This window comes from Malania oleifera, chromosome 11, assembly GCF_029873635.1.
Source record: "Malania oleifera isolate guangnan ecotype guangnan chromosome 11, ASM2987363v1, whole genome shotgun sequence".
NCBI classification, from domain to species: domain Eukaryota; kingdom Viridiplantae; phylum Streptophyta; class Magnoliopsida; order Santalales; family Ximeniaceae; genus Malania; species Malania oleifera.
The window spans coordinates 74,811,723-74,828,485 of NC_080427.1; the positions used below are offsets into that span (position 1 = coordinate 74,811,723).

Consider the following 16,763-nt stretch of genomic DNA (forward strand, 5'->3'; position numbering starts at 1 on the left):
CCCAAAAAAAGAAAAAAAGATGAGCCCTGTTCCAACCTTCTAGCCTCCTTTTCACTCTCTCAAGCATGGGACCCTAAAAAGCAGCCGACAAAGGATTACCTCTCATGGATAACCTAGGTATGATAAAGGCCAAGCCAAATAGTCGCAAGAAGCTAGAGATCTGAAACCCTCTGACTCATTAGTACTCGAATTAATACCCGCCACCTCACTCTTTGATAAATTTATAGTCAACTCCTATATCTTCTAAAAAATTCTTAACAAAATAAGGACATTGCAGAATTTCTTAACAGTATTCTCGGGGAAGAAAATAGTATATCAGCAAACTAAAGATGAGACACCCCCACCACCACTGCCCTCCCAATCAAGAGGACCCTAATCACACCAACATCATGAGCCCTTGAAATCTACCTACTCTAATCATTGACCACCAAAGTGATAAAAAAGAAAAAGGGACAGCGGATCCCTTTGTCTTAACCGAGAAACTGTATTGAAATCTGTTCATCCTCACATAAGAACAAAATTTTTGGAGTAGCCACCCAAAACCCTCCTGATTTAACAAAACCAACTGGGTATGCCACATCTCAGCACCTAAAGATTAGGAATCCATTTTAATAGAATTTAATAGATTTGCATTCCTTACATTAATTAAAATAAGTTATATTTAATAATAATAATAAAAAAAAAGAGAATGGGAAGTATAAAAAATGTACCTGGAAATAGTGATGTGTTTAAGTATTTTGTAGTAATTGCTTTGCTTATATTTCCATCCCAAAAACCCAACGAATTGACATTCCATGCCAAAGAAGCTCTGTTTCCAATTTGCAAGTAGGAGAAACATCTTGCAGTTTTTTTTGTGTGTGTGTGTATGTGCGTGGCTTTTATGGCTGATATTTGGTACTTAGTTTTCATTTGGAATAATTTCTCATTTTAGCTATTGGATACCAATATGAATTGCAGGAGTGAAACGGGTGGTAGATCTATGTGCGGCGCCAGGTAGCTGGAGTCAGGTACCTGTGATTTGAGAGTGACAATTGCATTGTATTTTGGTATAAATCATTTCATAGATTATTATTTCTATGAAAAACACTTAAATGCGGGCGAATTAACATGGTTTATTATTTAATTTTGCTTTTTTACCATTAACTTTGTTACTGGCTGCTTCCACATAAAATGTTGCTGTATATGAATTCAAATTTATCATAATCTCATTAAATATTCTAAAGTAATCCTTGTACTCTGTTTTATGGTGATCTTTGTTAAATATGGAAGGTGAAAACCTTCCCATACATGTTCTCATGTTGCATGCGGGACATTTGATAACATGCCTTTAATCTCTGGAAAATGAGTATCATTTTCCCTTGTTTTCATGCTGTTTTAGGTGGTGATGTTAAAAAGTTTCAGCTAGTTTTTGTTAAGAAATGTCTTATGTGTAGGTGTTGAGTCGTAAATTGTATCTCCCAGCAAAGTTTTCACCTGATTCGAAGTAAGTTTCCTTCCTTATATTGAATGTTCTTGATATTATTATTATTTGCACTTCTCTACAAGGTCGGAGTTTAGCCATATTTTTCTTTAAATTTTTTTTTAAGAAAAGGAGGAGATATTTCACTAGAGAAGTATGTATGAAATGGAGAATAAGAAATCTTCCGAATCAGAAAAGAATACAAAAAATAAAGAACTACAAGGAAAAAAGCACAGCCTACCAATCTCACTGTATACCCAAGAAGTACGCCTCTTTAAACAGATGGATGCAAAAGACCAAAGCAAGGCCAATTAAAGACTCCTATCCCAGACCAAAGAACATGTCATCTTCTTCCTTGTAAACACACGTGCAAAGAACACCTTACCCCTAATGCTGAAGCTATCAAACTGATCTGACATACTTACCTCTCTCACCTTCTCTCTCTCTCTCTCTCTATATATATATATATATATATATCAATATTTGTGTGTGTGTGTGTGTGAAAATTAATTCAAGGATTGAAGTGCTTTTGTCTTTATGCTGTCTTCTTAGAGGATCATAGAGAATCCTTTTTTTTGAAAATCCTTGCTGTGTTCAGAATTTTGGTCAGATTTCTGTGTTCAGAATTAATTTTGGGTGAAGTGGGATTGAAGCTATTAATCTCAGTTCCAATAGAATTAACTTTGTTTGCTGGTTTGGAGTTTTAGATGGGCTTTACTTATTTGGTAATCCTTGATATTAGACTTTTGAGATCATGTGAATAGTTAGGATGTGAATTTGGGCATTAGATGTTGTTCTGGGTTCTGAGAGTCCTTGGAGGTTTATTTCACAACTTTACCCTTTATTCTTTCCTTGCATTAAATACAAATCGGATGAGAGCTCTCACATCTGATTTTGAGATGATACCTAGTTGAGTGATTTTGCCTTACCTAGTATTTTTCTTTGTCTTTATTGCCTTTCCATGATCCATAATGCCGTTATCCCTTCTTTTTTAATCCCTAGTGATAAATTATAGAAGTTTTCATCTTAAATGATTTGAAGGTGGAGGAGCTCTCTTCTTTGCTTTCTTTGTTGCAGTGCCACCCTTCAAACAGGAAAAATGTTTGGGTTTGGGATTTGGATTCATGGAGAGTTTTTTCTTGTAGAACCCCCTTTAATCATCTGATTAGATCTAATAGTTCTTTTCTGATCCGTTGTCGCATTTGGGAGGCCTAATTTCCTTTGAAGATTAAAGCATTCATTTGGTTGCTGGTTCTTAATAGAGTTAGTTCCAACAATCTGTTGCGGAATAGGAGATCTTGGAAGGCACTGTCTTCATATATTTATTTTTGATGCTTTAACAGTTCATAGACTATTTCGCATTTCTTTTTGCACTTCTCATTTACCTGGGGCATGTGGACCAGATTATTTGGACTTCTTGGAGAAAATTGAGTTTGTCTGAAGACATTAGAAGATCTTTTGGCCATTTCTTTTAAAGGGTCTGAGTGGAGTAAGGATGCTGGTTGTTTGGGGAGATGTTCGGTGTTTGCTGTTTTTTGGGGGATTGTTTGGAGCAGAATGCGTGCTGGAAAGGGATTGAATGTATCTTAGATTTAGGACAGGGTATGATATATGACATCTCATTGGGCATTCACAGTGGAGTGTTTTAAGGAAACCTGTTATTTGGATGTTCAGCAGGATTGGCATGCATTATTTCTTATCCTTCTGTCGGCACATTCCCTTTGTTTTTGTTTTTTTTTTCTAATATCAACTTTTCTTTTTCTATCTAAAAAAGGTTAGAGCAATTGGGTATTTTTGTTGGTCTAGTCTTAATGGAACAACTATGTTTTGTTCATTACATAATTACATATTCAAATGTGAGGGATACTGCACCTTAGGTTTCTTTGCATTTGCTACTTTGTAGTTGTAACACACGATTCAGGTGCTTAGGAATTAATGTTCCATAAACCTATTGTAAGGATAATTTGTGAATTTAAATTCCCATTTAATTTTCTCAGGCATTTTTTTTTAAATTTAAGTGATTCTTCATTTTCTTAATTATTGGAAGAAAATTCAAAATTTAAATTATTGTTGTCCTGATCATTCTTTTCATTTATGCAATCATTTATCAAGAGTCGAGATTATATGTTCTTACTTGGTCAATATGAATGTGTAGGGATAGCGACCTTCCTCTTATTGTGGCTATTGATTTGCAACCCATGGCTCCAATTGAAGGTGTTATTCAAGTGCAGGGGGATATAACAAATGCTCGAACAGCTGAACTGGTAAGGACAGGTTTTTTTTATCTAACATTTTTTTTTTCAATGCTGAGTATAGAAGCAATTTAAGTATGATGTTTGAAATGCTATAGCTGCTTTAGTTCATGATGATTTAGAACAATTTGAATTCTATTAAGTTAAATGTTGACCATTTATGTCCATTGTTGAGGTTATTATTCATTAGCATAACTTGGATATTAACACTGTAGCAGGAAGCAATTAAATAGCGTGCAGATGATTGATTTTTGTTTGTTTGGCAGAATGGATGCATCTACTCATGTTATGATTGATGATTTTAGTCTGTGTAGCATAGAATAGCATCATTTAGAATGATTGATATGGTTCAAGTGGATTGTTCTGTGGAAATTCTAAAATGAATTTTGATTTTTTTTCTCCTGGAAATTTGGGGAGATGAATTTAAAAAAAAAAAAAAAATGCATAAACCGAACATTATTAAAGAGAGAGGGAAGAAAAAGAAAAAAATGACCTTTTCTTTTTAGCACTATGATTTTGCTTGGAAGGTGTGGAATAAGATTTTTGATCTATTCGAGAAAGTTGGCTTTGCCCTGACACGGTGGAAAACCTCTTGGAAATTTCCTTTTCCGGTTTTGGTAGAAAAAAAAAATGCTGTAGCATTATGGAGACGCACTTTTTTTTGCAGAGCTGTGGGGTTTATGGTTGGAACATAACACGAGTATTTTTTATGGGAAAAAGATGAATATTTTTCTGTTATGGGAAATATTCATTACTTGGCTTCACTGTGGTGTGTAGGTTCTGGCTTTAAATGAGTGAGCTTCTAGATATCCAATGGGATTGGCTTCATTTGTTGGTTTGATTGGTGTTTTTTGCTTCGCTTTTTTTTCTACCTTTTGTTCTTTCTGTCTTGTTTATGAGGATTTCTTATTCTCCTTCTTGTACATGCTGAAAAAATAAAAGAAGGGATAAAACAAGATAGGAGGAGGACAAGAAATCCTTGAGTATACAACAGAAAAAAGAAAAGTAAACTACAATAAAACTCTAATGGAACTCCAATGTCCCTGCAAGTCTGCTGAAGAAACATTGCTAGTTAGGCCAGGAACTGCACAGCATAACACAAGGAAATCACAATGCTCCATACCAAGTAGAAAATACGAAGAGGGTGCTTGACTGCTTGTTTGCACTGAATGGCTCTAAACAGAGCTGGTTCACTTAATGGCCTCCAAAATAAGAGACTGGTTTGGTTTGGTTCAGTTTTTTTATTAGTGAATTAAATATTTTAATTTATACTTTGAGCCCTAGCTGCATGCCTGATGCCCTTTATAGAAAAGAATTTAATTTTAATTTTAATACTTTGGGCTCCAAAATTTTGGGCTTTTGCTGCATGCTTATTGCCCACCCATTAAAAGCAAGCCCAATTATACTGCCAGCAGATGCTTCAGCCCAAGCCGACTGTCATGAAGCAGAGGGAGTTAAGATGGCATTTTATAAGGAGGACAAGGCTCCCAAATTTTGTACGCATCTGATGTGGGACATAAGGCCGCTGCACTGCCATCAGAAGTTCTGACTTCTGTGTTGTGAACGAACTCATCCACTGGAATGAAGTATGGGACTTGCCCTTGTTCCACGTCATTTATGGAGGATGAAATAGCCCTCATCCATATCTATATATACTCCATGCCTATTTCAAAGCCAATATTAATTCTAGTTTGGATAAAAATGAAGTTTAACAGTAAATTATTTTAGGAAATAAAGTCTTCAGAATTAACAAAGAAAAAACATAAATTGTGGTACTATATAGGTCATAATATAGAAAATTGAAATAATATTGATTATATTTCGTTTTTTTTTGGTTTGGTTCTTTTAAAAAATCGAAACTGAAACAGAAAACCGAATCTGAAAATTTAACAAACGGAAGCCGAAAACCATAATATAAAAATCGAACTGAAATGTCAAAGGGCTCAGTTTTGGTCTAGTTTCCGGTTTTTTGGTAATTTTTGTACACCCCTATTCTTAGGAAATGGTTGGGCCTTGAGCTCTCTCTTCAAGTCTGCCGCAATCTAATTGTACTTGATATGCTGCCATAGCTTAGCATCTCCACTCAAGTACATTGTTGAATAGATACTTTCGCCCCCTCCAAGTCAGTCCTAACAGCATGAAAGTATTGCTTCATATCAAATAAGAAGTCCTCCAACTCCTGAGCATCATGGGTAGTCCTACCTACTATGGGTTCTAGCACCCTTGCTCCAATATTCTATCCATGTGGAGTTCCCAAGTGCATGAACCATTAGGCAAGCTCATCCATATAGTGTTATAGCACTTCTAACCTACCACGGTAATCTTCCATTAATTCCTCAATGGAATCTTGCTGCTGTTTTTGGGATCACTTTGATAAGTCAACACATTTAGAAAGTTGACCTATCTCTATGGCCACCTAATTCGCAGTCTTAGCCTGCACCTCTGTTGCATCAATTCTCTCGGTATTAGTGTGCAACATGGTTTTGTCATCGATGCTTCACACAATCTCTGAATTCGAAGGCAACTGAACCACAAAGCAATTAAATAGCTTTGATACCAATGGTCATGGTTGAATGCTTGGCACCTTGTGAAGGGCTGTGCTTCCCTAGTTGCAGCCCACTAGCATAACTAGGTTAGTCGAAAGTGAACTGTGGTTTCACCACATGAACAAATTCAAACCATTGAATACAAAAAAAGTGGAAGTAGTAAACAAACATGTAAGTAAACACGAGACACGCGGTAAACTGTAAAGCAATGCAATTCACTAATCACACCTTCGTAGGCCACATGTGTTTAGCAAGGGAAGTGAGTAGGTTAAAAATGTTTACTAGCTGGTGAGTTTTACAATGATTGAAGAACTACACTCACCCTCCTGTGAAGAGCTTTCTATATTATTCTCGCTCTATCACTCCATGACTGAGTAGTCATGCTCCTTATTTTCACTAACGCTTTATCCTACTCAAAGAATAAAATTTACGCTAGTATTTACATGATGGTTGCAATCCCGCTTGTACAAGACAAGTGGTCATGGGCAAGAATAAGGCCTTAAACAATCTTGGCTCATTACACTTGGGTGTGTTGTTTGGGGGAGAGCAGTAAGGTTGTGTAAGGCCATTTATGGTTTTAAGCAAACTCCTAGGGTCTGGTTTTACAAATTTAGCATGATGATCCTCTGCATTTTAGTTTTATTTAGTGCTTCTTATCATTTGGTTTTTATTTTCAAAAAGGAGACATGAGTGGTATTTCTAGTAGTTTACATTGATGATATCATCATCACTAGTTATGATTGAGATGGGATTGCACGTGTCAAGCAATTGCTTCAAGAAATTTTTGAATCAAGGACTTAGGTACTTTGCAGTACTTTTTTGGCATTGAGATTTTATTATGTAAGATAGACCCATTGTGGTCCGCCCCTTCCCCAGACCCTGCATGCGTGGGAGCTTTGTGTACTAGGCTGCCTTTTTTTTTTTGAGAAAGGGTTGAACATGTCTTCATTTACCTTTGACTTGCTAGTGAGATTGTTGTGTTGGGAGCTAAACTAGTTGATACCCTTAGATCTTAGTGTGAAGCTGTCTAGGGATGTTGAGCTGGACTAGAAGACAAATGTCATTGTAGGCAGTTTGTGGCCAGTTGACCACTTGACCGTCACTACACTTGACATATCATTTGTAGTTGGGGTGATTAGTGAGTTTATGGAAGTCCAAAGTAGCTTCATTGGGATGCTGCTTTTAGGATTCTTTGGTATCTCAACAGAGCTCTCCTGGCATTGGATTGATGTATAAAATGTAATGGAAAGTGTCAGATTATGGGCTGGCTTTGTTGAAGATTGAAGATCTACTACCTTGATATTGTGCACTTGTGGGTGTTAGTGTTGTTACTTGGAGTAGAAGAAACAAACTTATTGAGATTGAGTGCTGAATCAGAATACTGAGCTAGCTCATACAATTAATGAGATCATGTGGTTTAAGTCCCTTGTGTCAGAGATGAGCTTCTTTATAACAAAGCCCATATATATGTTTTGTGTTAATAAGATGCCATTTATATTGTTAGCAACCTAGTCTTTTATGAGAGGACAAAGCACATTGAAATTGATCCTCATTTGTGAGGGATGTTGTGTTGAAGAAGGTAGAAAGAACTCCATTTGTGAAATCTGTGGATGAGTTAGGAGATGTTTTCACAGTGGTTTTATTTAAACCTATTTAATTGTTGTAACAAGATGGGGTTTGGTGATATTTATACACCTGGGGGGAGTGTTAGAAGGGAATATATTACTTTAGTAACTAGGTGATCTGATGGGGGATATTTTTGTCCTTCTAATCTTATAGTTATTAATTAATTTATAAAAGAGTAGATCTAGAGCTGTACATAAACGCCCCAGGATTGGTGACTACTGCCTCTCCCTCTCAGCTCTTTGTCTCTCTTCTTCTGTCCTATCCTTCAATCTTCCCTCCTCCCCTCTCTAAATCAATTTATTTCATATTTGTGACACATTATATTTAAGAGAGTCCAAGCAAAAGGGCAATTACGAAAAGATGCACACAATTCTCCCTACTCCTAAAACAAAAGACAAACATTTGATGCCTTATTTGGGCTCCGTTTCTGAACTAAATTATTAGTTTTGATTTTCTTGAGGATCATAGCCATAGAAGTCTTTATCTTTATGGAACTTTAGCTTTCCAAATAAAAGAATGGAAGCCAAAAGGATTATCATGAGGATCATGAAACAATTTAGAGAACAAAGACTTGCAACTTGTTAGAGAAATCCTTATAGGAATCAAACCAAATTCTTCTATCCCTCCCCAGGTGATTACATTCAGTTATTGGATAGGAGATTGTAATGCTTGTTCATTTGACTAGAGCATTGGTGCTTCCCTTTTCATGTTCATTATTTTCCTTGTGGTGAATATGTTAGGGCCTGATCATAAGTTCAACCCATGTAACATGTATGGTTCATAGCTGCAAAATATCGGAGGTGTACTTTCTTACATCCTACCATGAGTAATTGGTATAATTTCTAGTGAGAAGTATACATACCCGTGTGTGGGATCTACTTACACCTGGTATAAACACGGTCTAAATTACATTTCTTGATAATGATTTGTGGGTCTATTTGCCATTTGATTGACAACGTCATCTTGTTTTTAAAAGGTATCGACTAAAACATAAATTTGGAGCGATGCTTTGATGCAATGATACATAATATCCAATCTTCTTGACATTTTACATGCATGACAAAAATAAGATGATAATAGGATCTGATGGTTGGGTTCTAGGAAATGTGAACCTATGAAAAATTATTGACTGGCGTAATCATAATTCATGACAAGATTTACACTAGGGGGTTGTGTGTATGCTATTTTGAAATTTTTACTGTAGCAAGGTATATTGTCTTCTAATATTTATCTTGTTCTTTTTACAGGTCATTAGACATTTTGATGGATGCAAGGCTGACCTGGTTGTGTGTGATGGTGCTCCTGATGGTAATAGATATGGTTTTAGTTTCACTTTTTATTCAGCTCCTTTTTTGTTTCTGTAGTTTTTTCATTTCAGAATTTGATGTTCTCCATGTTGATTTGCAGTTACAGGACTTCATGACATGGATGAATTTGTCCAGTCCCAACTCATACTAGCAGTGAGCATTCTAAATTTGTTCAAGGGAAATATATTATTTTAAAAATTGGGATGATGATTAACATATGGAAGGATTATTCTGGAATGGTTAACACATGCATATTATGATGCTACTATGCTATCTTGATACGTTTATTTTATATGCAGTCATTGGGTGTGTTTGGATGGTGAGAAATGCTAGGTCTTTTAAATATCTGTATCAAAATTTCAGAATTTGGGGTTTGACTAATTTTAGTGGAATTGAAAACATTACTTTGTTATGAGTTTTGTGTTTCATTTGGTAGTTGCTCTGTTATTTGCTAATGCTTAAGCTCCTTTTGTCCTTCTATTTTCTTCCTTTCCGTAAAAAATAATCTTACCAATATGCCTTTTATTTGATATTTATTCAAGCAAAAACACATTTCATTCAGTTTCTGTTTTTGTCATCAACTAATTTTCTACTAAAGTAATTACACCTTGTTCTCCTGTTCTAACTTCTATATAAGAATAATACTTGTCTACACATCTCTGTTATTTTCTAGGCATGATGAATAAACTATATGTAGGAAATGATAAAGAAAGATAACTCTTTAGAATATGTTTGGCAGTTGGGAAGAGAGTATTAGTTTAAATGTTCCTGAGCATGGTTGTGATTATCACTTCCTATGTCTTCAAACCATGGGATCCATAATATTACTGCTCTTGTAATTCAAAGCATTTATACTACCTCAGCCACAAAATTCTTCTTGCTTCTTTGTTGTTTGCCTGATGCCCATAATGTTATATGATAAATCAAGCACATTGTTTGGTTGGTAGGTTACTTCTTATTGTGTGTTTTATTTATTTAATAAAAATTACTTTAACTTGAGCACATTAGATTTACATTGAGGGGGCAAATTTTAGATTTGTCTTCCTATATGGGGATGCTTGTGAATCTTTTTTATGTTTGTGTTCTAATTGTTACCAATTGACAAATGTACTTGTAGGGTCTAACAATTGTTACTCATGTACTTAAAAAAGGTGGGAAATTCATTGCAAAAATATTTCGAGGAAAAGATACAAGTCTCCTTTACTGCCAGGTGAATTAAAGACTTTGTAGAGCTATTATATTTTTTGAATTGATCATTTTAGAGTTCAAAAGCTATTTCTTGTGACAATTTTGAATGATATTCTTTTGTTTTTGTACTTATACGATCTTCTTTAGACACCATGTTTTTCGGAACCATATTCTTTTTAGCTACAATTTTCAAGCCCACTTGCTCTATGATCCAGTAATTTAATAGCTGATGTTCAACTTTCACGGTTCTAAGTTGAATCACCTTTGGTGCCATTTTTATAAATCATAAAAAACACTTGGAATTATTTTAATCATGTGAGGGTAATTTTGGGACTAGATTAGCAAAACTGGAAGGATTTAGACAAACATTTTCTAAAATTGAAAATCGCAAAAAAAAAGAAGATAAAACTGATGAACTTTCATTTTTCACGGTGGTGCTTATCTGGATGTTGTGTGGCCCAAGTGACTACTATGTGGCACTACATCTCATTAACATGCACTTTCCTTGTTTTGCATTGTTTTTTCGCACTCTCTTCTATTTTGGTGTTGCATGCCAAGTAATGTTTTTTTTTTCTTGAGACCAAAGATCATGTTTGAATTATTTTAGATCCTGGATGCCTTGCTTGGTCACAAAGGCAAAATCCTAGTCTTAGAGCTTATTTTTATCTACAATTAGGGCCTTAGGGTGCTTCCTTTGATTCATTAAAGAAATTTAGGGGTTTAGAGTGCTGGATTGGAAAGAGAAATGACTAGATAAATGAAGTCTTGCTTGAATATTGTTACAAAAGAAGAAAGAGTTTTCTTGGAAGGATGTAAAGCTTATTTTCCCCCCATCATATGGTTGGAAAATTGGGTATGGGGTTTAATTTTCATTCTGCAACAAATTCTGCAATTGGTAGGAATGTTCCTAGGAAAATTGTTTTCTTCATGTTTGATTTGAATGATAATTATTGGATTAATAGGAAAACATGCTTTAAAATATTGACCAAAATTACGCATGATTGAATTTTTGTTCTTTCTTTCTTATATAGAGAATATAAGCTTCCATTGGATTTGATCCCCTACATGATACAAGATGGATTGGCAATTAGGAGTATTATTCGTAGTGCAATGCCACTATCATCAATTCATTATTTTGAGTAATCCATATTCTTAGGAAATGATTAGACATTTGTTAAACAATTTTGCATGATTTAGTAATTATTGTGTGATAATTGTATGATATGTGTGTGGTTCCGTTGGTATTTTGGCTCCACCTTTATAGAGATGATGCTGAACAGTAAGATGTTACTGGGAGAGAGAGAAATTAGGGGGATAAAAGGAGGAGAGAAGAGGGGAATAAGAGGAAGAAGAAAGGAGAGGGGGAAGAGTGGGAGAAAGCAGGTAAAAGGGGAAACAGACGTTTAACTTCTTCAATTATTCACACTCATACATGATATCCACACACTAATATACAGTGAAGACTAAAATACAAGACATTGCAAACGAACCCTAAAAGACACATCTATTACAAACAAACCACAATTGCACATAATCCTACTTCTCTAATCTGAACACATAATAACTACTAAATGATAATTAACTGAATGCATTCGGGTACATAATTAACTACTAATTAACTAAACACATTTGGGTTTATAAATCAACAATATTTTGACTCCATTCTTTAAAATTTGCCTCCAATTTGGGTCAAAATGATCCATCCAATTACACACCTCCCATCCTACATCAATTCCCTCTTGCCAAAAAGAACTTGACTATGTTAAAATGGGGAAAGCACCAAGGAATGCATCACCATGAAAGGAGTCATCTTACTTCATTAGAAAGGAACCAATGTGCCCTTCAATTTATTAGTGGTAGAGCTCAAGAAGGCATCAACTTTATACCTCTTCTTGGTGAGGGAGAAGGTATTTAAAATTTCATAAGAATCATGCTTAACCCACCTATCAGACAACCATGGATGTACCACAACAATGCAGAAAATCTTGAGAGGAAGGGTTTCACACTCCATAATCAGACCAATCTTAAAGAAAGCAAGCAACAATGATGGACTTTAAAGTTGTTGTTCACCCAAGCAATCTTATATGGATCAGGATGTGGTTTCAACCTTTGAATTCAACTTCCTCACAGCTTCTTCAAGAACTACATTTGTACAACTGCCATGTCCAATAACCAAAGCACAAAGCTGCCGATGACAAATCACCAGATTTTGAATTATTCCGATAAGGATGCTTGGTCTTGGTCTTTGGATCATTTGGGGGTGTACCCTTGTAAATCATTTTTTGTGTTTTTTATCCACTCCAACTCTTATTTTTTTTCCTTTTACGTTCATTTATTTGGAAGATCAAAGCTCCCCCCAAAATTAAGGATTTCATTTAGATGAATTGTGCTTAATAAAAGCAATACTAATAACATGTTGCAGATCAGGAGACCTTTGAAGGCTTTATCTCCAGATGTGTGTGTGCTCTGTTATTTGAATTCTGAAATAGCACATCATCTATTCTTTTACACTGTGATTTTGCTTGGAGAATCTGGAATAAGTTATTTGGTGTGTTGGGTGAAAATTGGGTTTGCCCATTGTCAGTGGAGGAACTGTTGACTATTTCTTTTGAGGGTTTTGGAAGAAGGAAGGATATGTCTGTACTTTGAGAATGAGGGTTTTTTGCAGTGTTGTGGGGGCTATGGTTGGAGCATAATGCATGGATTTTTTGAGGGAAAAATTAATTGGCAGCTGGTTTGGAAAAGGTCCAATATTTGGCGTCTTCGTGGTCTGTTGGTTCAATAAGGGAGTTAGCTTCATGGAAGTTTGGCGAGATTTTAGAAATCTTTTGATTTGATTTTTCCTAGTTTTATTTGTTTTTATAGTTTCTTTCTTCTGGTTTGTTCCAAAATTTTGATGGTGGATGTTTTATTCTCCTCATTTTAAAATCTTCTCCTATTAATGAAATATCTTCTTTTTTTATTAAAAAAAGGGGGGGGGGGGGGAAGAAAGAGCATCATATGTATAAAAAAAGAGAGCATGATAATATTTTTATTAGAGAAAAAAACATAAAAGAAAGATGTCAAACTTATTTCAATAAGCTATTTAATGAAAATCAAGTAGAAGGCTAAAGATTTGAGATTTGTATGCAAAATAGAATGTGATGAAGTTTAATATGCATCAAATAAGATGAAAAATGGAAAAGTAGGACCAAAATGGCATCTCAATTGAAGTTTGGAAACAAATAGGTGATAATGCAATAATATGCTTAACTGATTTATAGTTTGTAAGGGTAGGGGGAGGGTCGTCATAGTGTACACAGCTGTACCCCTGCTTTAATGCAGAGAGGCTGTTTCTCAACTACAAGAACTAAGAATATGTTAGGTTAATGAAGGAAAAAGCACTTCAATTAATTTATCCTAAAATAAAGGAGATATTCAAAATTGTAATAATTATTGTGGAATTAGACTTAAGAGTCTTGTGATGAAACTTTTGGAATGGGTAATTGAACAGGGGTCAAGGTTAGATATGAGAATTTCATAAAATCACTTTGGTTTAATGATCGTGAGATAAACTTTTGAAACCATATAATTGTTAAGAAGATTAAAAAGAAAAGTTTACGGAACAGAGAAGGGACTTGCCCAATCTCTATGATATGGTACCTTGGATATTCCATTGGCGGGTTCTAGAGAAAAATGGAGTACGTAGTAAGTATATAGATGCCATTAAGTTTATTTCCAATGGAGTAATGACTAATATGGAGACTATAGGTAGATAGTTTAGAGAATTTCCTATCCTAATGTACATAAAAGGGTCTGCTTTGAGTCCTTATCTTTCTACATCAGTGATGGATGAACATATTAGGATATACCCAAAATGAGGTTCCATGGTGTATAGTGTTTGTAGATTATATTGTCTTGACTCTTGATTGATGTAAGTAGAGGTGGAGTAGAATCTAAGTTAAATTTTATTTTGTGATGCTTTAGAGTGTAGAGGTTTCAAGATAAGTAGAAAAAAGACAGAGTACATGAAGTGTAATTTTAGTCATTTTAGGACGAATATTGTCAAAAGCATTGACCCTGATGGTCAGGAAATTATTTTTAGTAGATTTTTATACCTTGGATCTATTATGCAAGCTAAAAGATAAATTGAAGAAGTATGTAATATATAGAGTTGATGCAAGATGGATGAAATAGAGAAGTACTTTAGACATTTTGTGTGATTATAGAATACTCTTAAAATTAAAAGGGAAAGTTCTATAAGACATTAATAGATCAGAATGTTGGAAAGTAAAAAACAACATTTCTGAAAAAGGGCCTTTTTAGTTGTGGAAAACAAATTTCATTTTCCATTTTAGTTTTCTGAAAAACTAAAAATAAGTTTGCTAAATTTTCATTTTTACAACATTTGTATGAAATAAATGAAAAACAATAAACAATTTTGGCACTATTTGCTTCTAGGTCTAATTTTTTAAATAATTACAAAAATGCCACGTTTCACAAATTTCCAAATTTATATAGAAAAGTTGGAAAACATCTTTTATGTATGTAGGTTATGCACAGAGTTTATCCTAAATCCCCACAAATTCAAATTCAAACCCCAAAATCTTTGATCCCGTACAACAACAATGACAACAACAATACCAAGTCTTAATTCTCACTAAGTGACATCGGCTATATGAATCCTTTTCCGCCAATGATCCCTAATATTACATTATATATGCTATGGAAAATTCAAACCAAGTTGCCGTTTTTGTAATTATTTTGACATCTAGAAATAAAAAATGGAAACTTCATAGTAAATTTGAACAAACTCTTCATTTTCTACCTTTTTAATATGATTCTTGAAAAACTAAAAAAGAAAAGCTAAAATTTTTATAATTCTTTGGAAAACTGAAAAAATGGAAAATGGAAAATGTTTCCCACAATTAAATGGTTTTCCAAAATGAGAATGCTAAGGTGAGTAGTAAAAGCATAAATTAAGGGATGAACTCATTCGTGGTAAGTTGGCGTAGCTCTTGCAAAGATAAGATAAGGGAAAGGCAGTTAAGATTGTTCTGACACTTGTAACGCAGGCCAAATAATGTTTCAAGAATGAGCTAATTAATGTTGGTGGGAGTTGGGGGGAGGGGTATACCTAGCAACTTGGACTTGAAGTAAGGATTCGATAGCCCTCCTATCGTTAGAGGATAGTCATCTGGATTTTGCAGAATGACAGAAGAGAGCTGCTGCTGCTGGTGTTTGTCATTGTCATTGTTTTCTTGACTGGTTTAGCTTTGATTCAATGGGTGTAGATACTTGTTGTTTTAAGAGAGCTGGAATGTGTATGTTACCTGATTGATTATGTTATTCATTGTGCATTTTCTTCTACTTTTTTTCCTTGTTCTTAACCCAGCTGCCAAATCATTTTTCTACTTCATTCCTTTGTCTAGTTTTTGGAAGTGTTGAGGAAGTGTCCATGCCATGGTATATCTTTGTTCTTTACAATAGTTTAATAATAAAAGAATGTATGTTTATCATAACCTCTTGTAAAATTGTTGATACATGCGCGCACACAATAAAAAATAAAAAAAGAAGGAAAAAATCTGCTTGGGATTTTTTCAATAAATTTTTAATTAGCATAAAAAATTAAATATACTTATATACATAATTCACTTAAGGTTATTTTTTGTTTGACTAAACATTGCATGACTAAAGCTTTAATTATTAAATTTTTGACTTGTGTTATTGCCTTGATGCTTTTCTTTGCAGCTAAAATTATTTTTCCCAATAGTGACCTTTGCAAAACCAAAAAGCAGCCGCAATTCAAGCATTGGTAAGTAAGAGTCTCTGATATATATATATATAGTTGGGTACCTCATCAAGTTTGTGTATGTGTTGTGAATTCTTTAAATTTCTGTCTTTAGAATCCAGGGTTAAATGTTACTTGTTCCTGATTTATGAATTGTTAAAGTCAAGGAATAATTTGGGCATATATTTAGAGGGATATGGGCATTCCATAAGAGATGCAACCAATTTGGAATCAAATTTCTGAAAAAGAATAATAATTAATAATTTTCTATTGTTGGAGTGGCCATGAAATGATAACTAAAAGGTTTAATTGATCTATTTCACTTTATGTTCAATTAATTATCCATTACATAACATGGGTCTTATTTATTTATTGATTCTTTCATTTTATTTATTTGGCCTGATGTGAAAAAATGGGTCACATGCCATCACATGCCCATCCACCTCAAGAAATGCTGGTGATGAAATATTGCTTGATTACCATGTGGTGCTGCCATGGCCTGAATGACAATGATATCCCATGGAGTTTAGCTAGGGTACCACTCAACAACAAAGCCAATGCAATAGACTGATTTTAAATCCCTAGAAAACCTAAAAGATTCATCTGGATTGTGTT

The 16,763-nt window shown here is 34.5% G+C and overlaps 1 protein-coding gene across 1 annotated transcript in view; it reads left to right on the plus strand.

Moving 5' to 3' along the window:
- The window catches only part of LOC131168418 (putative tRNA (cytidine(32)/guanosine(34)-2'-O)-methyltransferase), a 47,147-nt gene that overhangs the window by 11,876 nt on the left and 18,508 nt on the right, over positions 1–16,763 (plus strand). Inside the window, exons 4-10 of the mRNA XM_058127819.1 lie at positions 958–1,007; positions 1,434–1,483; positions 3,615–3,723; positions 9,131–9,191; positions 9,291–9,343; positions 10,308–10,400; positions 16,109–16,172. Of these exons, the coding sequence (XP_057983802.1) occupies positions 958–1,007; positions 1,434–1,483; positions 3,615–3,723; positions 9,131–9,191; positions 9,291–9,343; positions 10,308–10,400; positions 16,109–16,172 (480 nt within the window). The remainder of the gene's footprint in view (positions 1–957; positions 1,008–1,433; positions 1,484–3,614; positions 3,724–9,130; positions 9,192–9,290; positions 9,344–10,307; positions 10,401–16,108; positions 16,173–16,763) is intronic.